The 25301-nt window shown below is 32.1% G+C and overlaps 1 protein-coding gene across 6 annotated transcripts in view; it reads right to left on the reverse strand.

Moving 5' to 3' along the window:
* Positions 1-7711: 7711 nt before the first annotated feature.
* Positions 7712-25301, reverse strand: part of COL11A1 (collagen type XI alpha 1 chain) — a 201109-nt gene continuing 183519 nt past the window's right edge. For 4 of the 6 annotated variants that reach the window (XM_033093032.1, XM_033093034.1, XM_033093036.1 and 1 more), the window contains 10 exons: positions 21022-21075; positions 20008-20115; positions 19461-19514; positions 19323-19358; positions 19187-19240; positions 17383-17632; positions 14279-14391; positions 12776-12844; positions 10665-10898; positions 8743-9428 (listed from right to left, as the gene is read on the reverse strand). In XM_033093032.1, the coding sequence (XP_032948923.1) occupies positions 9282-9428; positions 10665-10898; positions 12776-12844; positions 14279-14391; positions 17383-17632; positions 19187-19240; positions 19323-19358; positions 19461-19514; positions 20008-20115; positions 21022-21075 (1119 nt within the window). In that variant the 3' untranslated portion in view covers positions 8743-9281. Of the gene's footprint in view, positions 9429-10664; positions 10899-12775; positions 12845-14278; positions 14392-17382; positions 17633-19186; positions 19241-19322; positions 19359-19460; positions 19515-20007; positions 20116-21021; positions 21076-25301 lie in introns of all 6 variants that reach the window. The other 2 variants (XM_033093033.1, XM_033093031.1) reach the window with 2 other exon arrangements.

Raw genomic sequence — 25301 nt, forward strand, 5'->3', positions numbered from 1 at the left:
GTATATTATTTTGTATGCAATAGCCTATTATAATATTTTACTGTGAATTTATATAGATATCTAAGGATAAGATTGCATCACTTGTGATAATAAAATTTATATCTTACATATTGTTCTTTGTCCATTTGTTCATTTTATCAGTTATTCTTTAATTTGTCTTTGTTGCTTTGCTGAGGAATCCCAGTACAAGAATAAATTTTATTGTATATGTTTTGACAGTTTAAGCAACATCCATTCCATTTTTATTTTGCAGTAAATAATTATTACTAGAAATTGAATTTACACAAAATGAGTTTCTATGCCTCAGTTGAAGAAATCATACTGGTTTCACCTCTAATATGCTAATGGTGTTGATGCATTAATTGATTCTGGATATTAATACAAAGTTGGATTGATGAAATATTATAATATATAATTTACCATATAATATATGTTTGGTGTGCTAACATTTTATTCAGGATTTTGAATTCATATTTTTAAGTAAGATTGACTTGTAATTTTCTTTTTAAATGATTTTTGTTGCATTGTGGTATCAAAATGTATGCTAACAATTTTTAGAATTATTACTTCCATATAAATTTGGAAGTTTTGGCTGAATATTTTGATTCAATTTAATTTATTTTTTATTTGACTATTCTCATTTTATATTCTTTACTGAGTTGCATGTATGAATTCATTTTTATTTTGGAATGGATTTATTTCAAAAGTTAAAATTAATTGAAAATATATTCCATAATATTCTATTATTGAATACCTGAAGCATCAATAATTTTTGCCCCCCCTTCTCTTTTCTACTGTTGATTATCTGGGGCTTCTTTCATTTACTTGGTAAAAGCAATCAGATGTAGCAATTGCTAAATTTTATGCATCATTTCAAAGAACTGCCTTTGCTTTCATTAAGTGTGAAATATTAATAATCGCAAAAACATTTTTCTCTGCCGCCAATTCCCGACACAGAGCGCTTAAAGATTTTGTAATTTCTTAAATGATGGTGTCTAACACAGAACTCCTAAATCCCTTGGACTTCTTGGTGATAGGAGATCCTTTTGTTTTAGTGAGGCAATATTCTTGGTGGGCTACTGGATGGGGGTTGGTCACCAGAAAGACCAAGCCATGAGTAGAAGCTTGGAAATTTCAGCCCCACCTCCTGTTTTCTGGAGAGGGAAGAGCGGCTGGAGTCAAGTTAAATCATTCCTTTGTGATGAAGCTTCCATGAAAATCCCAAAAGTATGGGATTCTGACAGCTTCTAGATTGTTGAACATATCCATATGCCTGGAGGGTAGAGCGCCCCAACTCCACAGGGACAGAAGCTCCAGAGCTCAGGACCCTTTTGAACCTCACCCTATGTATCTCTTCATGGGGCTTTCATCCTATCCTTTATTATATTATTGAAGTCATGAACGTGGAACCCTCCTGGTGAGATTAGTGCTCTTATAAGAGACAGCAGAGTGCTTGCTCTCTGTCTCTCTCCACCATCTGAGGGCACCGTGAGAAGGCAGCAGGCCAGAAAGAGGATGCTCACCAGGAACCAACCATGGTGGCATCCTGATCTTGGATGTCTTACATCCAGAATTGTGACAAAATAAAAGTCAGTTGTTTAAGCCAGGCAGTTTACGGTACTGTACATAGACTTACTTTGATGGGATCTTTCTGGGTTCTTGGATACCTTCACTATTCTGGTTAAAAGAGTATAAAACATCCCATAATGTAACCTCTTTTATCTCCTTGCTTTGTCTCTTACCTTTCATGAGATCTGACTCCCTTTCCTTGGTATCTGGGTAATCTTCCCAATTTCTTCTGAATTAATTAATATAATCACTATCATTAATACAAAAAGTCCTTTGCTTTTTTTCTAGACAATGAATTTCCTCTCTGATCAATATTTCCTGATCTCCATTCTCCTTTGTCTCTTCTTATTCAAGATGTAAATCCTGGGTTTAAGACTCAAATGCCTAGAAGGGCCAAGCCACAGCAAGCAAACCCAAGACAAGCCAAACAACGGGAGTGCTTGAGGGCCCAGCAAATTAGAGAACACATGCCTCCCAGAAAAGATGCAGCGAGCACTTATTACATTGTGTTAGATCCTCCAAATTTTCAAGAGAAGCCAGAAATTCAAGTTATTAAATGTTAGCAACTAATTTAAAAATATTTTAAAAGGATGTGCATGAGCCAGCATTATTCAGACCAAGCAACATTCATCTGAGGGCCAGATTTGGCCCTTTGATCTCCAATTTAGGACTCTCACTATAATCTCCTTAATGATTTCTTCCAGGGGCACTAGGGGTTATTATGCAAATAGTTCTCCTGGTGGTTCATATTAATATGCCTTAGATGGCTTTGGAGATCAGGCCAATTTAAGGCCGGCTTATGGTGGAATCACGGCTCATGTCTGTTTTCAGCTCTGTCTGGCAAACAGCTTCCCTTGGCTCAAAGAACCACTGCCCAGCTGACGGCTGGCAGTAGAGTGGGGCTCCCCAATGAGCAGACCATGGGCTAACTGCCCAAATGACTCCGTCCTGGGGATGAGTTTGTCTATATTAATAGTTTATGATGCCACAAGCTGGCTATAGCTCTGCAGCCTCCTCTGCTGTGGCAGCTGGGTGCGTCTGTCATGCAGAATGCAGACATCAATACTATTGTTATCTTAGGCGCTAGGATTTTATTTTCCTCAATATTTATTTACTTCAATGAACAATATTGAATTTTCTTCTGCCTGAGGTGGGCTGTGAGACTAAATCATCAGCAGGGGCTTTAAATCCATCCTGCTCTTGATGATTGCTTGTTTCTATTTCTGGTATCGTTTTATCTCTGAAGTTCTGCTTTGGATTTTCAATTTGGGTGGTCAGACCTGTGTTTTTCGTCACTGCAGAAGTTTAAACAAGTCTCTGAGGCATGTCTTACTATTTTATTCCTTGTTTCTAATGTGTCAGGCCAGGTTGGGCCGCAGCCTGAGGGAGCTGCAGCCTGTTTCACAAAGTTTCAAAACTGCACCAGAGAATTTGTTGGTGTGGCAAGAAAAGGAAGAAAAATTTAAAAAACCAAAAACAACAAACAAACAAACAAAACAACTTTTTTAACCATACTCCAAAACTAAAGAATAATGCTCAGTCTTTTTTTACTTCCGAGAATTTTTTTTTTTTTTGCCCAGCTTTATATAATTATTATCTTTCCTTAACGCACTTTCTCCCTTTCGCTGTTATTAAGATGGAAAACTTCTGTCTTTGGGTCTCATACCAAAAATCATTTACTCGCAGACATTCTCCTGGGTTCCTAATCAAGTTTAGAACCCCTGCCATAGTTTACCTCAGCTCCCTATATTTTGCTTATCACAAAACTATTTATTGTTATTATCAATATTATTATCCATTTTTAGTTTGTTAATATATGGCATACCTTTAAAGTATCAAAGTTGAGGGGTTTAGTCTGTCTCATTCACCACTATATCCCCAGGAGAAGAAATAAGTATATGTCTCAGCTAAATCTATTATGCTTTTATATGCCCTTACTCATCTTCAATTTTCAATTTCACGCGCTTCATGAACATTTAGCCTCTTTTTGCCAGCCACTATTTTGTAGCTACACAGAGCAAAACAGCCCACTTTTCGCTCCAAATGCATACTTGTTGGTCATCTTTTCTCTTTCCATCTTTATTAGTTTCTTCTCAGATAAGGTAGATATGATTAGTTTTCTGGTTAATAATTTAATAGTCGATGATAAACACTGGAAGAAAAATCCCATTTTATATATTGTGAATATGTGATCCAGAAATTTTCAGTTCCTAGCAATTCAGTCAAAATTTCTCTCATCTAAGAACACAGAATTATTAGTTTATACTGAGTCATCTATTCAATTAATCAAAACAATAAATATTTGATACCTAATATTTGTTTGCTAAGGGTGTCCTAACAAAGCACCACAAACTCCGTGGTTTAAATAACAGAAGTTTATTGTCTCACTGTTCTGGAAGCTATTACAGAAGTCTCAGATCAAGCTGGTGGTTCCTTCTGAGAGCTATGGGTGAACGATCTGTTCTAGATCTCTTTTTTTGGCTAGTAGATGGACATTTTCTCCCTTTGTCTCTTCACATTGTCTTCTCTCTATATTTGTGCCCAAATCTCTCTTTTGTTGGGTAGAAACCTGTCCTTGTCATGGTGCCAAATCATATACTTGGTCTTTATTAACAAATAAATGACCACCAAGTTTTCTATTTTCTGGCACAAGTGTTCCATGAGTCAGTGATTCAAAACCACTTGGCTTTATCTTTAGAAAACATTTACTTAAAAATTCTGCCCACCTATGCGCTGCCCACTGCAGAACTCTTCACCTCCCCACCCCTTGTTCTCTACCCCTGCTCTTTCCTTTCCTGGCTTTGAGTGGGGATGGGATGGTGGACCAGGAGGCAGGGTAGGTCTCCTGCACAGAGAAAAACATTCTGATGAGACTGTTAGCTATTTCATCAAAAATCTAAAATAAAAACTTTACTTACCTAGTCATTTCACTTTCCTACTTTTAGTTCAATAGATCCATTAGCGTTTTCATTGTTGTTATTCTCTCTTTTCCCACTCATTTCTCTCTGTAGTGATGTAAAAATGTCTATTGCTATGTAGAAACAACTGGGTAATATTGTCACTTAAAATATAAACTCTGTTTCTTTCTATATAGCCAAGAATCTTTAGTTACATAAAAATGCAATTTGGGGTTTTAAAAATACATTTTACCTTATAGAATGGTAGCTATAATAATTTTTACTCAGTAATTTCACTTTCTTGAAACAGATAAGATGCCCAAACCTGTATTATTAAGGAATTGTTTACACAGGCCTTTCCACCAGGCTGACCTGAGGAATCTGCTGATCAGTGTCTTTCTTAGAGGACTTGTTTGGTCCATTTAATTCAGTCTGGCCAAAGCCACATAGGCTTGAGCACAGAAGTGCACGTCATGTCAGGTGAAACTTTCTTTGTATCTTAGAAATAATCATTTCTCTCAGTCCCCAAATAGCTGGTGAACATTTTATTTATACCAGAGACTCTGATGTGATGGTGAATTAAGCTAGCTGACTCATTGGCTTACTTTTGCCCTAGGTTTCACTGGAATAAGATCTGCTCTTAGGACATAGGGTTTGCTTTTCAACTTTGACAAAAAGCAAGTCTGCCATTATGGAAAGAGGCCTGCTTCTTCCTTTCTTTATAGACACATAGAGGTAATTTTAAAATAGATATCAGTGTATTCGTGTAACTTTATGTGAATAGTATTGTAAGCAGAAATGCCATTATAAGGTTATATAACTCCTAGTACCATGAAACATTTCTGAAATTACTTCAATTTACATTTTTGGAAGGAAATAGTTAACAGTGAGTCTGTATCTCTTTTCTTCCTCTGTTTGACTCTGACCAATCTCCTTACAAATATTGAGTGATGGATTTATTACATAAATAATAAATGAGGAGACTGTAGGGGTTGCTGTGTACTGATTACTGAACGTACAACATTTTTAGCAGGAAATATATCAGAAATATTTTAAATTGTGAATAATCCTGCCATCTCTAGATATCTGGGCTGTAACTGCACTGAGGAATCATTAGTTATATCATACTACAGAGATACGGGGCTAGCGAAGTATTAAATTTGAGAGACCCTAAAACTTACTGAACTCATCCTTCTGGAGAGCAAAACACCTCTTGGTGAAAGGAGACTTGAGATGTTGTGTCTGATGAATTTGAGATTCCTGGATATTTACATAGCTGATGTTATTGCTCCTTTTTTGTATATTTTGTGACTGATTCATAAACTTGTATTTTATGAGTCTGTTTGCTGATTTGGGCTTCTGTGATCATACAATTTGTATAAATTAAATCTTTATAAAATTCTGTGAGGTAGGTAGCACATGTGTTATTGCATTTTAGAAAGGAATTTACGCTATGGTGATGACAGCAGTAGTAGGAAATTAGAGCAATAAATACTGGCACGTACTTATTTAGCTCTTAGTATATGTCAATATAATCATTTATTTTGCAATTATCCAGCATGCAGAATATTATTTACTGTGAAACTAATAAAGTTTAAACTTCATTTTCCTTCTTTCATGAGCCCCGTCTAAAACCTTCAAAGAGCTCTTAGAAATATGTTCACATAGTCATGCGCTTAGTATAATTTACCAAAGTAAGATTCTTTAACTATGATTAGTTAAGAACATTATCTTTTCACATCAACTTCTCTTTGGCATTTTCTTGTGTTGCGTGGTGTGGAAGGATCCAGCAAGCAGGAAACCTGATTTATTTATTGGGGGTTTGTGGAATACATTTTCATGGTGGGATACAATTATATGGCTTGCAGTTAATTAATGCCACTAATCCTAGTATAGAAATGGCTTTCTAGAATAATCCTATCACCACCAGTTTTATGATAATGAAAAATGTATGGCAACAGAAGCTGTACTATAGCATGCATGTGTCTTGTGGTGCCCAGAACTTGTAATCTGATAGTGCAGGAGAAGCAAAATATAAAAGATACAGAATCATAAGTTAGTCTGTGGAGAATTCTCACAAATTTATAGTGAAAATATGAAAGAAATGTAACAGCTTTTCCTAAATTTAAAATAACCTCAAAAACTAAAAAAATACTTACCAATAAGATGTGACTCTGAAACATCTATAAGGTATTGATAACAAAAAAAATATTTTTTAATCTAATGTGCTAGAGAAACTTACTTTCTATAGAAAATTAAATTATAAAATTCTCATATGAAGAGGCAGAGATTACAGCCAAAAAATAAATACGTAGGATAAAAGTATTACAGAGGTATGTCACAAAATTCATAAAAACATTGATATTTTTGGATAATTCTGCTATGGGACCATTTTTTAAATTAGTAAGTTGCTGTAATATCTTTACTTATTCTAAATAGCAACGTCTGTATTTTTTTTTTGTATTGATAATTTTACATTATTTTTCTTAAGGTGAGACCAACTTTTATGTGTATCAGGCCCAAGATCCACCCATGCCTGCAAAGCCAATATTATTCTCCTTAGTTTGCACATGAATAACTTGTATATGTGGGCCAGGACTACAACATAACATGCTTTTTCCATTCCACTAAGCTTCCTTTCGTCCAGATTAGATCAATTATAAGGGAGAGAAAAAAATATGATGCTATGCAAAAGAGTATATCCATACATAAAAGGAATAGAAGAGGCGATTCAGTTATTTATTCATTAATTCTGTTGAGTGCCAAATTTGAGGTTATTTTGTTTAAATGGACAAATAATGCAGCTTCCCCAATGCAGATCAATATGAAAAATAGTCTCTCTTATTGATATACATTTATTAAAATAAATTGTCTGATGTATGGACCCCTTCTTGATACCAATATTATTTTGTGTATGATTTAGAGACTATAATTCAAATAAAAGTTCTGGAAATGCTTCTAATGCTGGAATTATGAACATATGTTTCAGAGTTTTTAAAATGTTTAATTATGAAAATATCTTTTTGAAACTTTAAATATAACCTATCTTTATTTTGTAAACAGAGTATTAGCATGTGGTGATTTATTTTAGACATGTGGAGAATTTAGACAACTTATCTCGGAAGGATAATATTCTTTTTCAAAAATGTAAAACTATTCTAATCTGGATGGTCAAGAAATAAAATCAAAAGCCTTTTCTGCAGTAGAGAGTATTTTGGAACCTATTTAAGAAAGAGAATGACCAATCCAGGTAGACAAGACTTGAGTTTATTTATACGATTCATATCTCCCTTCTTAAAAGGACATTTACAAACTTGATTTCAAAAATAAAAGAACTTCTGAATGACAAATGTTCACGTTTTAATTTCAATATTACAGGTATGCTCTTTTGTGATAAATTATCAGTTGAAAATGTTCCAGTGAAATCTGGTATCAATTAATTTAACACTTCATATAAGAAATAATAAAACATTTATATTCAAGTCTTACATATATTACTTAAAATAGATACAAAGTTCGATTTGTAACTTTTAAATTTTACTATTTCAAGCTACCTGAAAGAAAATACCTTAGTGGAAAAAAAAATGTTTTGATTGTTTTTAATAAGTATGACTTTTAAAACAAGCTCTGTTAGTAACAGTCCACCCATATGTTATTCAGCAATTAAGTAGGTCAAATAATATATGATATTATCTTCAAAGGAAAGAAATAATATTTGTTGGGCAGGTGCAGGTAAAATAATTTTTGGAGACTATTATAATATGCAACTTAGAATCAAATTCAAGAAGTTGATTGATTGAAAAGTATTAACAGTAAACATATTCATAAATAATTGCTTAGTTTCCAACTTTTAAAATTAACCTGCATGAATGAAGCACACTGAAAACCAGAGATGAGATAAGATAGTAAAAAATTGTACATCTGATTGTTTGCTTGATGGAGGCATCAAGCTATTTGTTAAAATAGCTTCTCATACACATTTTCTTGTCCAAAAACAGAAATTTGCTTATTTTCCATATATACAAGTATCCTGTGAAATCCTGGATGCTGAAAAGAAAAAGATTGAGGTATAGCACTGAGTAAAGCATCAAAATGCATTTTTTTTGGCAGAAATTCATCAAAGTTACTGTCAGCAAAGAGTTGATTGGAGTGTGCTTCCGAAAGTCTTCCACGTTTTGCCCTCTGAGAAATTTGTTTGCGACATCGAATAATTGAACTCTTCAACATCAATATATACAAAGGCATTTTATTATTAATCAAAGAAAGGGAATTAGAGTCATCAGAAATTACAACTTTATTTTTTCATAATACATATATTTATTGCCATCATAGTTCTGCAATTGTCATAAAATTAGAGTCAGATGGAATTCAAAGGCACGTGCAAGTTTTGGAAATGGACACATAGATAACAGTATAGAACTGTACATAAAATAATTACAATTTATTAAACACACTGTTTTAGCACATTCTTCATGGATGGAAATGAGCACCATATCTTTTATGAATATATATTTTTCTCTGTTTTTTTCTACAGCACCAAAGAAATCCAAATAGGACAGGAGAGATGAAAATTGGGAATCAAGAATAAGGCCTGTTTCCATCTCAGCCACACTATCTTATTGTTTTTAATGATTTTCAAAACTTTTGTCACGTGATTCTGCCCCCACAAGGGCATCAGTATTTCCTAACTGGTACGTATATACATAACAAGTTGTTTTCTGTACCATCCTTATTCAAAACTTGCATGTGGCATAAAATGGGTTGGTGGCACCAAGATATATTTTCTGCTGATTTCATATGGTCTTTGTCCTAATCTTAGCCAAGGAAACAAACAGGACCGACTTCAAATCCAAACTTCTGATTCTGATCACCAAAGTCATTAATCATTACATCAACAATAGGTACTTGATCAATTTTCGGTGTATTGATTTCAATCACAGTCTTTTCATAGCCTTTTCTGGACTGTAAAGTTAAGCAGAAATAAAAAAAAAAGTTATACAATCATTTTATATTTTTAACACATATGTTATTTTTTTCTTAAGCCTCTGAATGGAGGTAAGAAAGAAAAGAGTAGAAAAATAACTTCCATTATTGATGTAGTAATTAACTTTTCTTATTATCACTGACGTCATATGTGGCTTTAAATTTTGAATGTTGACAACCACATTAAATATTTAGCTGTTAATTACCCAACTATAATACTCTAATATACTGCACAGTTGAAGAGAATCTTATTGAATTGGTTAATACAGTTTAATATGAAAACTGATGTTGGCATTGGGTCATACCCCTACATAAATAATATATCCTTACCATGATAATCATAATTAAGATATATATAGTCAAATTTTCTTAAGAAAAACTTGAATACAATATAGGAATTATAATGCAAGAGGTCAAAAGTCAAAATATTTCTGCTGGTATATATTAATTTTATGAAAAATTATCAATACATTGCTATTGGGAAATCTAAAACATTTGCTCCATTTCATATGCTTTATTTTCTGGTCTTTGCTCTATGTGTACTCTGTTTATTTTATTGAAGGCATAGGCCTGTTTATTTGTAATTGTGACTTCCCTTTAGTCATCCACTAAAACAATGAGCTTTTTAGGGTGTTCTATGGGTCATTTCCTTATATGAAATTCCCATATATGTGAAAAAGACAATTCCAGAGGATAAAAATAACAACGATTGTAGTTCTCTAAACTGGTTTCTCACAGAGTATCAATCAACTAGCCCTTATAAACAAAATACAGGGGAAGAATTATCTATGGTATAAATACTATAAAGATGATTATTTTATCTGTCATTTTAGAATCATGGATTAAGGGAGACAAATGAAATAAGGTTTTTGATTTCTTTTTTTATTTCAAGAATAACTAATTGTAATAGTTTTCAAATATCAGGAATAATTCCATAAAAATAACACGTGATCCAATATTACCTTTTGTTATGGCTTTAAAAATGTGTCTATATTATGTTTCAGAGTTCCCATGTTTGTATGTGTGTGTGTGTGTGTGTGTGTGTGTGTGAATATTAGTAGTTTCTAATATACTGTATTTTAATATGTGAGTGTTAAGCATCAAATTTGAATAACTGACATCTATTTCATGAGAGAAATCTGATTTAGGGCCAAACTGGTGGTTACATGCTATCTCGCACCTTTGTGAAGGAAGGCAAGTAGAGATTATACTCACCGCACAGCCATCATACAGTGCTTTGATGTAAGGGTTGTTGTCATAAGACATCTCCTCATCATTTGATCCCAGGAACCGAAGTGCTTTGTCATATCTTCCTGATGACATATCATACCAGGCTGCTGACTGATGACAGTGGTATGTGAAATTTTGCCGAGCAGAAGCAGTCAGCAGTTTCAGGAATGTCATTTGCACCATATTAATTGAATTGCCTTCAACATCTAAATATGAAAGCTGGAGATAAAAAAATAAAAAGACACATAAAGACTCTTCTCTTTTATTTTATAAAAGAATAAAATAACTGTCGAAGGTGGAGTGTAATTCCGGAAGCATGTGGATGAATCAACGGACCCATTTTTACTTAATGAAAGAAAGTGTGCATTGAAGGTCAGAAGACCCAGGACAGGATTTTATGAAATCTAGATTGTATTCTCACCTGCGTTAATATAAGCACTACTTATCTTTGGGAAAAAAATCGCTTTATTTTTATGCATCAGTTTTTTAATCAGTAAAAATTGCAGGAAAAAAACAAAATGTTTTTGTTTCCAAGAAATCTTTCATTGTTTGTGTATCCTTTTAAATAATAGAGTGGTAAAATAGTGAAATAATGAAAACTGAGCAATTCTAGTGCAATGTAAGTTACCTATTTTTATGTTCTTTTATTTCACTTACTCCTTTAAAAACTTCATAGTATATCTACTTGACCCAAATATTTAAACATGTTCCTGCTTTTGTCATTTTGGGGCCATAGTCTTCTGAGGCATTTGTGGTCTTCTAATTTTCAGCACAGACCTGCCTGTTTGTTCATTCTTAGATGATGTATTTATTCTTCATTTTATCACCAGCACCAAGCATAATGCCTAAGACAATGCAAGTGAGTATGTGTTGAGTCAGTAAATATTTACTTCGTATGTAGGGCAGGAAAATAGTCTTGATTGAAAATTATTAAAAACTCTCTTTTATCAAATTCATAAATTTTATGAGGTATAATTTAAATATATGGGAATCAGCTGGAACATATAAGCTTAGTTTTAAAAAAGTTAAGAAATTCATTCAGATTATAGATTAAGTCAGTGTAAAAGGCAGTTTTCTGTGTCTTTCTTCCTTATGTTGATTTTACCTCATCTTTACTGATGATGAGATTCCTTGTGAGATTGGAGAAAAAGCTATTTGGGAAATGCACTATAAGAAAAACAAAACAAAACAAGAAAAAATAAAACCACACAAACAGCTCTGTGCAAGTATTTTTAACTCATAAACAGATGAGAATGGAACATAGCTATTTAATATGTAATTTGAAGCCTGAACTAGAGAATTATGTCAAGTGAATAACTTCACTAAAAGTTGCTAATTAATGTGTAGATTTGCATAGAATAATAACTGTATAAATAGTCATCAATGGAAAATAATAGCTTTTTAAAAGAACATGAAACAATTGAATATTTACCTGGATAAGTGAGAAACCTTAATTTGGATATATTCTAATTAATATTTAACATATATATATTTATTTATTTAAACAACTTTTAAAAACAAATTTAGTTTTGGAGTCTAACCTTAAATTCTCTCTAGAAAATTAACAATGGACTGGTAATTGTATGGAGATATCCAAGTAAACTTGTGCTATCATACAAATAAAAGGTCAGGTCAGTCAGTTCATTTTAATTTCAAATGTAACAACCAGAAAAAAAACAAAACAAAAACACATTCCAAAAGTTCTTATCAAAATAGAGAACAAAAAATAAATTAGGTTTCAAGCAGAAAGAAAATGAAATAGTTGGAGTCAGAGATACTAAATAGATATTATATTCTCTATACATGATTTTTCTAACATAATCTTCTTTTATGATGTCTATCTCAGGTACTCAATGAGATGCATACTTTATTTGATCATATTAATTTAGTAAATTTAGTATATTTCCATTTATTATGATATAGAAATTTTAGATTTCTCACACAGATCTAAGAGATATAGGTAGAGCAATGTAAAGAACACACCGAATCCTGCTTAGTACAATTTAGATTTTCACAGTCAGGATCCAGAGATATATAATTTGAGCTTCACTTATGAAATTCAAGATAAACCATTTTATATTGAGATAACAACATACCAGTTTTCCTCTCTTAAATTCGCTAAACCAGCTTCCTGGTTTCTCTTTTGGCCATGATGAAATTCTTACCTGTTGCAAAGGAACCGGAAAATTAGAAAATAGGTAAAAATTATGACCAGTACTGTATATACACACACATATATACTATATACTATATATATATATATATATATATATATATATATATATATATTAAGATGCTAAAGAGCTTTTCAAATGGTCTACCCTGGATTACACAAAATGAGATAAAGAGCATAATTTGAGATAGATGGTGTGAATTCCCATTTAGTGAAGACTGAGTCATTTTCTTCCTGTTTTCTTTAATTGTTCACAAAGCAGAAGCGGGGGGGAAATAACCTGGTAAAGGCATACTAAGGGCTGTAACATAGGTGGAACTCTTAGGTAACCCCTTTGCAAAGAAAACATTCATAATGCCAGCTGGCATGAGCCTTCAAGATAGGTATCATTAGCATTCCACAGCCAAGGGAGCCATCCTGAAAGTATCTAGCCAGTTACTAAGGGTGGGATGCTATGGAAAGAAAAGTCATTGGCAAGAAGACTAGTCATTCCTCACTGGGAAGAATATTTAGAATTCTTTATAGATCTGCATTTATTGTTTTGCTCTGCAAAGATCAGGAAAATATAAGCGTATGCAAGGCCTCACTACAGGGAAATTGAGTAATCAGTGTAAGAGGAGGCATTTTCCATTTTCCCACACGTCTTTGGGAGCTAGAGGAGTTTTACTGAGTATGGTTGGGAAACAGAAGTTGTTTTGTCTCCTGCCCATACTCCCCACCCTTTTCTTATAAACTTAACTTCTCTCCTAAAGAGATTAGCCATACACATAAAGCTATTTTGCCTCTGTATGTCCGCACCATTTACTAAGAAGAATGTGATTTATTCAAAGAATACAAATAAAAGCAAAATTTCCCACCTATATACTATTTGGAAAATATAATTATGTTAGTGAAAAATCTTTCCTTATATTACTAATTTGCCTTTAGCTTAAAGATAGACCTCAAATATATTAATACTGCTAGGTGAAAATCAAGAAATGTGTTTGAAGAGATTCAACATTTAAAAAGTACACAAGTACAGAGAATACTCTTATTTTATGCAAAAAATAATTCTTTATAAAATTGTATAATTTCAGCATAATAAACAGCTGTGAGTTCTACCACGTGGTAATTGAAATGAAAAATACTATACATGCACTAAAATTTGAGAATCAGCTATGCTGTGTCATGGAAAGCCATAGAGTTTTAGAGAGCAAGCAGGTGCAAAAATAATACATCTGGGTAAAAAATAAAGGAGAGAAGTATTTGTTAACTCCATGCATCACTTTGTGCCTTATTCATGCTTATGCAAATGAAAGGCTCTAATTACCCTGTAAGAAAAGCAGATAAGTGAAAATATGACAGTATAATTTTCCTGTTTAGTTCAATATTGCAAAAACATGGCAGGAACTGTCAACAGTCACCACCAAAACAGATTGTTACTTACTCCCTCAGATTTTTTGTCTGGATAAATGCACGTCTCACCACCAGACGTGAAATTACAATAAACTTTGAAGGAATCTCCTGAGCAACCTTGGTTAGGATCAATCCAATATTCACCTAGAAGTAGAAAAAATATGTCATAGACAAATACATTTATATCAAAAGTCAAATGCATTATATATCAAATTTTATTAGAAAGAAAAATAAAGTAAAATAAATATTCGTAGATCTTTTTCCTCAGGCGTTCCTTTTATGGTTTTGGTCATCTTGGAGTATATGTTTGAGTAGTTAAAGACTGACACTTTGTCTTATCTTACTCAAAGCTGTGCAAATGTCCCCAGACAGTCTGCCTGGAACACCTTTTTCTATTTTAGCATGCCTATTACTTTTAGGTTTCAACTTCAATGTCACCTCCTCAAATGTTACCATTCTGTTTATCCATGTATAATGAATTGCATGCACATTGGAATCAGATATACTGGACCAACCCTAGATCCCATGTGTATTATTTACTACTTAAGTCATCTGAGAATAATGACCAAATATTTTTTCTTGTTTTATTCATTTGAAACAATGAAAGTGATAGTATCTACTTAGCCTCAAGGACCACACTTTTGTATTACTCTACAGCAAAAATTGGTTGCAGTAAATGTATTCCCCCTTTGAATGGGATCCTAAGAACAAAGTCAATTTCCCATATTTAAATGCAGTTTGCTACTAATGCCATTATCTAAATGATGCGGAACAAATTTTATCATGTGAATGACCATGACTATTAATTTGGTGTTAGGTGAGTAAAAATGGTAAGGGAGAAACATAAGGTTATTCTTTAAATAATTGGCAATGTAGTTTTTGTTAAGAGTTATTGGGAGTCAGAATTGATACATGTGATGATTACTTTGCTTCCCTCCTACCATTTTTCACACTGCTATTTCATTTCAAATATTAATTTGAACTATGCCAACCCTCTGGTTGCGAACTTTTAACATTTTAAGAGCTCCCACTGCTTAGCTTAGTACAGAAATATATTATTTAACAAAAACATTTACAATTTTTCTGTTCACACCATTAACAAATTTACATCTGGAATAAACTGAAATTCTCAGGAAAAAAAAAATACTAGGAAATAAAAAGCATCCAAGATTTTAACAACCAGGATAACCACTCTTAATCTTTGATATTTCTTATGGTTTTTAGGAATATGTAATTCTGAATTATATGTTAAGAATTATTTTTATCTTTTATTCAGTTAACATTGTCATTAAGTATTCTTTCAAGTAACATTAATAGATTAATTACTAAGATACCTTTGTTCAATAAATTCAGTATATCATAGACACTATGTTCAAAACATCTCTAATTTATTCATCTCTTATTTCTACTGTCACATCCCTAAAACAGGCCACCATAATCTCTTGCCTAGATTAGTTTAACAGCTTCTTAACCAGTCTCTTTTGATTCCATCTCGCTTCCTTCGATAATACTTCAAGTCTTTTTCCATTTCGCTCACTATTGTTCAGCCAGAGACCTTTCAGTTTCTTGAAGACACCAAGACCTTGTCATCTTCAAAGCTTTGCAAATGTCTCATATTCTCTGCCAGGAATACCCCTTTTATTATTTGCATGACTGGCTATCTCTTTAAAGTTTCAGCTTAAATGTCACCTTCTCTAATATTAACATTCTATTTATCCAAAAATGGAATAATCCTTTAGTTATCTAAATACTCATTTTTTTCATAGTGTCAGTCATAATATGCTATTATTAATACTTAGAGTTTTCTCATTGTTCCTTCTGCTTATCTGTTAATCTCTGCATGAAGAATAGCACCTGACACCACTAAACAAATAAATACATAAATGAATATAATAATAATAATAATAATAATAATAAACACATTAAAGAATTAATAAAGTAGTTATTCTATGGAAAACACAGGGAATTATAGTCCAGAGTGAGCTTTCCATTCCCCAAATTTTTTCTTGATTGCTCAGGTTCTAATTAATCATATGTTGTTTTATGTGATCTTTTCCATTTGATTTTCAATTATATATGATTATTTTAGTCAGCTAGATCAGAAGTCTGAGCTATTTTCCTTATGAAGCACTGAATTAATATTGAACTAAACATGTATCTCTTTTGAACAAACATTATGAATTTGAAGACCCTGGATATCAGGTTGTATAGAACCATTAATAATTACTTGTGCTTTCATTTTAATGTGCTGTGCTAGAGTAAAATAGTAGGATTTAATGACATTCCTCCCTTATGGTGGTAGCTGTTTCTGAATTGCATTAAACTTTTCTATCTGTACTGAGATATTTAGCTTTCAGTTATAACATTAATTATATGATTGATAGAGCAAAATTATATTGTTCCAATAGTAAAAAGAGTGGCAAGGTATTTCCACATAAAGTAGGAGATTTAAAATGAGATAAATATCTGTCTCTTATTAGTTTGGTAATTGTGTGAGTTTAGTCAACTAAGAATAGTTGAAACTGTTTCCTTCTTAGAATGGGTATGTAAAGGTTTTGTCAAATAGTAGGTATGACAAATTATACTGATAATTATTACAAATACATTGTTCATAATTGTTCTGGTTATTTGTGGATCAACAAAATAAATTTTTACTCCAAGCTAGCCTAATTCTCTAATATTCTGTTCATCCAATCATTGCTAAACTAATGGGTCAAATATGATTCAGTTATGCTCTTTAATCATGTTAACTTTACTCATATTAATGTAAACTAAGTTGGGATATAGGATATAAATACTCGTATATAGTAATACACATGTATGTGTGCACACATAAAACCCATTCTACAATAGTTATTACAAGGCAAAATGCATTTTTGTTATCTGTAATCATCCAAAATGATCTTTGTCATAATTTAATGAAACTTTATTTCACAGACACGGATTTTCCAAATAAGACCTTGCATTATGCAATGTAAATGACTTTTTCTATCTATAAGTTTGGAATTAATAATTGTTGGCTGCAGTCTTATTTGGAGACTATATTAAACATTTAACTAGAATTAATGAGCTGACAGTGCACCTCAGTAACTTAGAGGCTCGGTACATTTGCTTTGTCATGTATTATTAACATACCATCTGGGAAGTCAGGATGGCTAAGTTGCAGATCTTTGCAAGTTCGGGCTGGGTTGGTCTGAGTGCCCATCGGAAACTTCATATGCTCAATGTCTTGTTTCAGGGAATTGAGGGAACCAAATATTTCTTCCATTCCATCTGAGTAATCAAGAATATTATCACCTGCATCTGCTTGCATACTTTCAGTATGTCTTCTGGTTTTTTTGGGTGACAGGATTGGTAAAGGCTGAATGACTTCACCAGGTGGACCCTGTAAAAGAGATGATATGCATATAATTGTTTCCTAAAGTAAAATATTCCGCAGATTTTATTACTGGTTATGTCATAAGAAATTATAGTTGGTTTAGCTTTTCAATGTTTTCCCTATTTTCAGTGTTTTCTGTAATTGTTACTATAATCTATCTATCTATCTATCTATCTATATAGATATATATATTATAAAATTTGTAAATTCTTTTTAAAAATCTAGTGGAGATACTGGGTAGGCACACAAATCAGATGATTTCTGGACCTTTTTCTGTATAACTAATGTACAGATTTGTGTGGACATGTTATATGCACTGCTTTCTTATTTATTAATTAGTCCTCATTAATTAGTCCTTAAATTCACAACTAGATTTTAGTCTTCAAAGATTAAAACACCATTTGAAGATTCTTGTGTTATCTACTGAGTTGTCTACTCTGCTTGATAATAATTTGTATTCTGATACATTCAACTTTTAAAAATACACATTAGCTTATTTCAAATATTTATGACTTAAGTCTTTATAAATTAACAAACTTAAAAGAAATGTAACCAAACTAGAATTTACATATGTGTAAGAGTAGAATTATACTAGATAGTTAATCCATGCAATTATGGGTTGAAGTGTGTCCCACAAAAACTCACATGCAGAAGTCCAAAGCCCTAGTACCTCAGATTAACACTTTATTTGTAAATGGGGTCCCTGAAGATATAATTAATTAAGTAAATATGAGGGTATTAAGGTGGGCCTATTCCAATATGACTGGTTTCTTTATAAAAAGGAAAATGTAGGCACAGAGACATGCATAGACAGAAGATGATGTGAAGACACACAGGAGAAGAGAGCCATATACAAGCCAAGAAGACAGGTCTCAAATGTATCTTTCCCCCACCGCCCTCACAAGGAAACAATGCTGAGGACACTTTCAATTAGGGGTTTCATCTAGGACTTTTGGCTTCTAGAACTGTTAGACAATAAATTTCTGCTGTTTAAACCACCTGGTTTTTGGTACTTTGTTTTGGCAGCCCTAGCACACTAATACACAAAGAGTTTGAAAACAAGCTCAAGACAGGAGACTAAAGTTTTTTCACATGGATCTATCACTTAATAGTTCTGGGAAGCCTGGAAAATGTCAGCATTAATAAGTAGTAGTTATTAGTATTGCTTTTATTATTATCATTATATGAAGTAGGAAAAAAATGCCTAGCATCTGAACTCTTTCTTCATTCCTAGTGTCAGACACAAATGTATCTTTGTGGCATACAATCAGTTGCTTTCATGAAAATGTGACATAAAAAATATTTGATTTTCTTGAAAAACTAATAAGAACAAGTTATCATAATATATAATTAAGGTATCTTTATATTCAAAGAGTGAAACTGAGTAAAAGACACGTCTCGGCATGCAGACCTGAGTATTTAATTAATGTAGTTGCTAGTTCCTGGAAAATCAGCACTTTGACAGAAGTGTCTTTTCATCCTTCTTATAAATTCAGGGAAGTCACTGGCCATCTTAGAACACTCATTGCCAGAAGATCACTCATGTGACCGTGCACTTACCGGAGGCCCAGGAGGCCCTGGAAGACCGCTGTCACCCTTCTGGCCAGCAGGTCCCTGTTAAAGAGAAAAAGGAGCAAGATAAATAGAGAACAAGGCTTCCCTGAAAAATTAAAATGCCAAAGGGAAAGGTACTTACAGTAGAGCCTTTGTTACCCTTTGGACCTTGAGGACCCTAGAAAATACAAAATCAAATTACAGATAAAAATATGGAGAATTTGTCTCTTCGGTATATTTATAAGTTTACTTTATAACAATTCTTTTTTATTGTACTTACTGGTAAGCCTGGGGGACCAGGTGGACCTATGGGACCAGCAGGACCTGTAATTCCCTACGGAGAAAATCATTCAAATCAAAGAATTGTTCTCAGCAATTCCATTTTCATGTTTTTAAGAACAACGAACGTTGCAAAATTTAGAGAATATAAAAATACATGAGAATAGCCTAAAATTTTCCATTGTGAATCTTAAGAAATAACTTTGTAAGATACTCTGTTTTTTTTTTTTTTTTTCCAATTTTGCTTCAATGTCTATATATATTTATATTCCTGCAGCCTTCAGCATAATGATATGTATGTGTTAGGGATTCAAAAAATGTTTGTATAATTAACTATTGAATAGTAATGTTTGTGATTTTAACTTAAATCATGTATTTTTAATTTATTTAGTCTTAGGTTATGTAAATTTCTTTTTGAAACCATGACTGACTTAAGGAGATTAAAATAAAGAGGCTATAAATCACCTCCTTGGTCAGTTTAAGGGAATGTGTGCAGGTATCTGTGTGTGTATAATCAGGAAGGAGTAGAAAAATAGATCTTTCCTTACCCCATCACCCTTTGCTCCTGGAGATCCTTGAGTTCCAGGGAGTCCTCTGTCACCCTTCTCACCTTGTTCTCCTGGAGGACCAATCAGGCCTATTAAACCAGGATGTCCCTTTGGAAGGCAGAAAAAATATATATCACTATATAAATTACAACCATATATTAAATTATAGTCATAACAGAATTGCGCATTAAATTTATGAAACATAAAAGTAAAAAAATTAGATTAAAAAACTAACCTTTCTGAATAGAATATAGGATTAAAAACCTCTTTCTTGTCACCTAACTGGATCGCTTACTGCTTATATTAAGTGAGATCTTTATTTAGGGTTGGGAATATTATGGAACAAAATGCTTTCTAAAAATACCATCTGCAGTGTTCCATTTATTTAAAGGGAATTCCCTCAACTTAAAGACCAGTAATGACCATTTGTAATATTAGTAAAATAAACAACTTAAAATTCATTATTTTAATAAGCATCTTATTTTATATGAAATAATTTCTATTTTTCAGAGAACATGCAGATTTTAAGAGACATTTGGAGGCTTAAAAATAATCCAAAAAACTTAATGCCATTTTAAAAAAAGGCTTATTTTCTTTAATTATTTGATGCAACTCAATATACATTGTGGGAAATCAAATTACTATTTGAAAGATATTATAGTTTAAATTTTTTTATTTTCATGTTTAAAAACACTTTTTATAAAAATAGGCATTTTGTTATTCCCTGTTTATTTTCTGAATGGTTATTTTGGTATAAACATGCTTTCTCGATTAGGTTCCTACAGCGGACAATGAAAAAATATAACATTGGTTCTGGTACATTTTTCACTATTACTATGTATAATTTATCTTTTCTAAATTCATCTGGGAAGCTAAAGAATGACAGCTTTTTCCTTGGTTAGAACGACAAAGACATTCTATGAAATTTCCTTTTGAGTGATTTTAATCTGCAAAATTATTGCCTCTGCTATTAAGTTTTATCAAAATTGTAATAACACACTCTTTTATTCTCACCTTCTCTCCCTTGGAGCCAGGGTCACCTTTGAGACCAGGTAATCCAGGAGGTCCCTAAATAATGAGAAATAATAAACATACATAAAGTAGGTATGAATTACAGAATCATATTACTATACACAAGGCAAGTTTGGTTTTGGTAATATGATAAAGTTAATAAATAATAAGTAATGATCAAGATTCTAAATAATTCTGTGTGTTTAAAGCTACATGATTTATTATTTAACCATAATAATAAAATACAGTGATAATTTTGATTAAATGAATATGAAATCAGAAATATAACATGATTTTTCAGTTGAGAAGGCATGATAAAATTTTAAGTACACTAATTTTAGAAGAAGGGGTATCCAAATTATATATCCAATCAATCAAATACTGTGGTACTAAACTCAAATTCAAAGGTTAAAATTTTTCCAATAAAATTTTTTAAAAAGCCTCAATACACTTTTGATAGTCAACTGGACCTTTGATAACTACTCCTAAGTAAACTCCCAAGATAATATATATATATATATATATTTTTATATATATATATATATATATATATATATATATATATATTTAATTATTTATTTTTTTCAGTTACAGTTGATGTTCAATATTATTTTACATTAGTTTCAGGTGTACAGAATAGTGGTTAGACATTTATATAATTTATGCAGTGACTCCCCCGATTAATCTAGTACTCACCTGGCACTATACATAGTTGTTGCAACATTATGGATTATATTCTTTATGCTGCACTTTATATCCCTGTGACGATTTTGTAACTACCAATTTGTATTGCTTGATCCTTTCACCTTTTCCACCCACCTAGCTCTCAAAGCTCCTCCCCTCTGGCAACCATCAGTTTGTTCTCTGTGTCTATGTGTCTGTTTCTCTTTTGTTTGTTCATTTATTTTGTTCTTTAGATTCCACATATAAGTGAGATCATATGGTATTTGTCTTTCTCAGTCTGATTTCTTTCATTTAGCATAATACCCTCTAGGTCTATCTATGTTGTTACAAATGGTTAAGATTTAATTCTTTTTTATGGTTGAGTAATATTCCTTTGTGTATATATACCACATCTTCTTTATCTAGTTGTCTATTGATGAGCACTTGGGTTGCTTCTATACCAAGATAATATTTTTAGCTGTAATTACTGAGTTAAATCTCTTATCTAAATGATTTGTAAATTTAATAATAAGGTAATTTACTTTTTTCATAAAATTCTATCTTTTAATAACTTAACCTTTTTCATAGTCCAAGGTTAAAAATATCATTAATACTAAATTATATTTTCATGAAAACTGGGGCATGACTTTAGCAACTGTTAGTCCTGACTCCTACTCATGGAAATACTTATATTGATGATTTTGTAACCAACATTTTTATATAAAAATCTGTATATTCCAAGTTGAAGGGAATGCAGAATAAGATCCTTGTTCTGAAATTACAAGTGAAACTATGCAGGCAACAGATTCTGTCAGAAATGTAACTGACACTAAAAGATGGTTGGTAAGTATGTGATTAATGAAATGGGGCCAAGATAACGCTACAAAAAGGAGATCACTACTGCCTGTAGTAAAGTAAGGCATCAAGAAACAAAGACAAAATATTCATATGGTTTCTCTATGAGATTCAATTATTTCAATTGAACTGAATTATTTGAATTATAATTAAAATAATTATTTTTAACATGTCACTTGTTACAGACATTGTTTAACTTTTACCCAGCTATTATTATCATGAGTCTTCACTACTGTATCTTCTACAAGACTACCATGAGTAATGATTTTCCCTTTCTACCTAGATACTTTAAGTCTTCAGTATGAAAGAGCATATTAAGTCTCAGTCCATCATTTTGTGAATTTGAAGTATTAAGGGTCATGATTCTGATCCAAGCAGCATGATGTAATATGAAAAGAATGGGTTCAGAATAGAATAGACTTGAAATAGAAGCCAGCCTCTCTTAGTGGCAATTTAAGTTAGCTAATAAAAGAGCTTTGGTTTTCTCATCTATAAACCGTGGATTATAATTCCTATTTCATGGGATTACTGTGAGATTGAGTAGATGAGCCCTTTCCATTCCATTCTTAACTCTCTAATCTACTCCTCAAACTAAATTCCTGAATATCAGCGGAAAGTAAGAATAGTAGCACTATTCTTATGTTAGTCCTGTGTAATGACAGTACTTAGGGCTATAATTAGATATATTTATATTTGTTTCAATTAATGAATGGATTTGAAACTTTGTAAGTAATGATATAAAAGTGGACAATTTCCCCATATCTTTCTATTAAGAATAGATAAAAATTATCTATTCATAAAAGGTATGTACAATTTTAAATGTAAACACACCTAATAATATGCTTCTAATAAGGAGAAAATTATTAATTCTCAGATGTAAATTTATGTCAATCAGTTTAGATTATCTTTTGTAGCAAAATAAACAATCATGCACTTTGTTAAATCTCTGACAGACAAAAAGGAGACGACAAAGAAATTACCAAGTTCACTTTCAGGCATATGCTAAGGCTGGGTTTTATCTCTGGACTTTCATCCAGTTGATTAATACCCTGACATAGTAGCTCTCAAAGTGTGGTCCTCAGACCAGCAGCATTAGCACCATCTGTGAATTTATTAGTGAAGCAAATGCTTAGGCTTCATCCAGAAAACTGTATCTGCAATTCTGGAGTTAGAGATCAGCAATCTGTTTTATAGGTTCGGTACTCATTAAGGTTTGAGAAACATGGCTCTGTGGCATTAGGTCCCAAATCCAGTTAAATCAATATGTAAAATCAGAATAGCATAAAGGATCTCATTTATGTGAAAAACATTACTTATTTAGTCGTACTAGTTTAATCATTTTAAAATTAAGAGAATATATTTTGTATCTACTTTTTTTTTATCTCATCAGATAGGCCTGGTGAGCCATCAATTAGGAAAATAACATCGCCCAATAACATATTTAAAAAGAAATAATATAAATGAGTAATGGAAACAAATAATTTCTTGAGGTCATGTCACCATCAGGATAGATGCCAAATACTTTATGTTAGAACAAGATGGAGTAAAAAAGCATGAAAAGTAGTTCTAATAAAACTGTAATTGCATGAAAGAATCATGTACTTGAAACAGTAGCAGAAACCACTTAAGAATACTGGTTAAAATTGAAACATGTCAGTTAACAGTAAATACATTCTTTGATTGAAAATACAAAACTCTTTAAAGAGGCCAGATTGTTTGCTTCCTTCACTTCTCATATTCCATTCAAACTTTTTCAGAAATGTGATATAGTTTATAGAAATTTGGCCGTAAGTGGGAAAACGGATAGGGATATCGCTTCCTGGGCATCAATATTATAATCACTACTTCATTCAGTCTCAAATCTGCCTCACATTAGTTGGGTAATCTTTGACCTATTACTTATTATCTCTGAGCTTTATTTATAAAAGTATTCTAATAATAACAACTGTGTCATAGTATTGTGATAATGAAAGAAAAAACAAGCTTACAGAAACATTGCATAAACAGTGAACTTAATGTTAATCATTATCATTTGTTTTTGATATGCTAGACGGTTATTAATCAGCTTTCTCATCACATTCTAAAAGTACAAGCTAAAATGGCAAAAAAAAAAGAAGAAATACTAGGAATTCTAATTGCTCAGGCTTAATGAGAAACATGCTAGACATTATTTGTGTTTCTAATGAATTTTAAATCGTTTCTATAAATATTATTCATGAACGAGTTAGAGGAAATGATGATTAATTCCTCTATGCTACTAATCTCTTACAAAATTATGAACTATTCCTAAGGAGAAATTTGCCAAGCAAAATCAGGTTCTTATCATTTTCATAAGTTGGAAATAGAAAGTGGTAAAGTGATGATATTCATAGTAGTTATAAATAACCTTCTGAACCTGGAACATATCAAAAATATTAACTCTGCATATAAAAATGTTATTCCTAGTATACATATTTTCTATTCCCCCTTTTAGATACTGTAAATTGAAAAACCCTAGAGAAATACATAATTCATAAGTAATAAAGTGAAAGGAAAGCAGGGATGATACATTCTTAAGTGTCCAGAATACACAATAGAACATTTTCCCCTGCAGAATTATGCTTTACAGAATATTTGCTTTGATATACATCTCAAAACTCTAACGCATTAAAGTTTAAAGAAACTGCAGACCCTACACTTTATTCAGAATGCAATATTGTGGAATAATATTTAATTTGGTGAAAAGCAAATGCTCTGTTGTTTAAACCTGCTTAATCATTATGTAT

Source organism: Rhinolophus ferrumequinum, chromosome 22 (genome assembly GCF_004115265.2).
Source record: "Rhinolophus ferrumequinum isolate MPI-CBG mRhiFer1 chromosome 22, mRhiFer1_v1.p, whole genome shotgun sequence".
Classification (NCBI taxonomy): Eukaryota; Metazoa; Chordata; class Mammalia; order Chiroptera; family Rhinolophidae; genus Rhinolophus; species Rhinolophus ferrumequinum.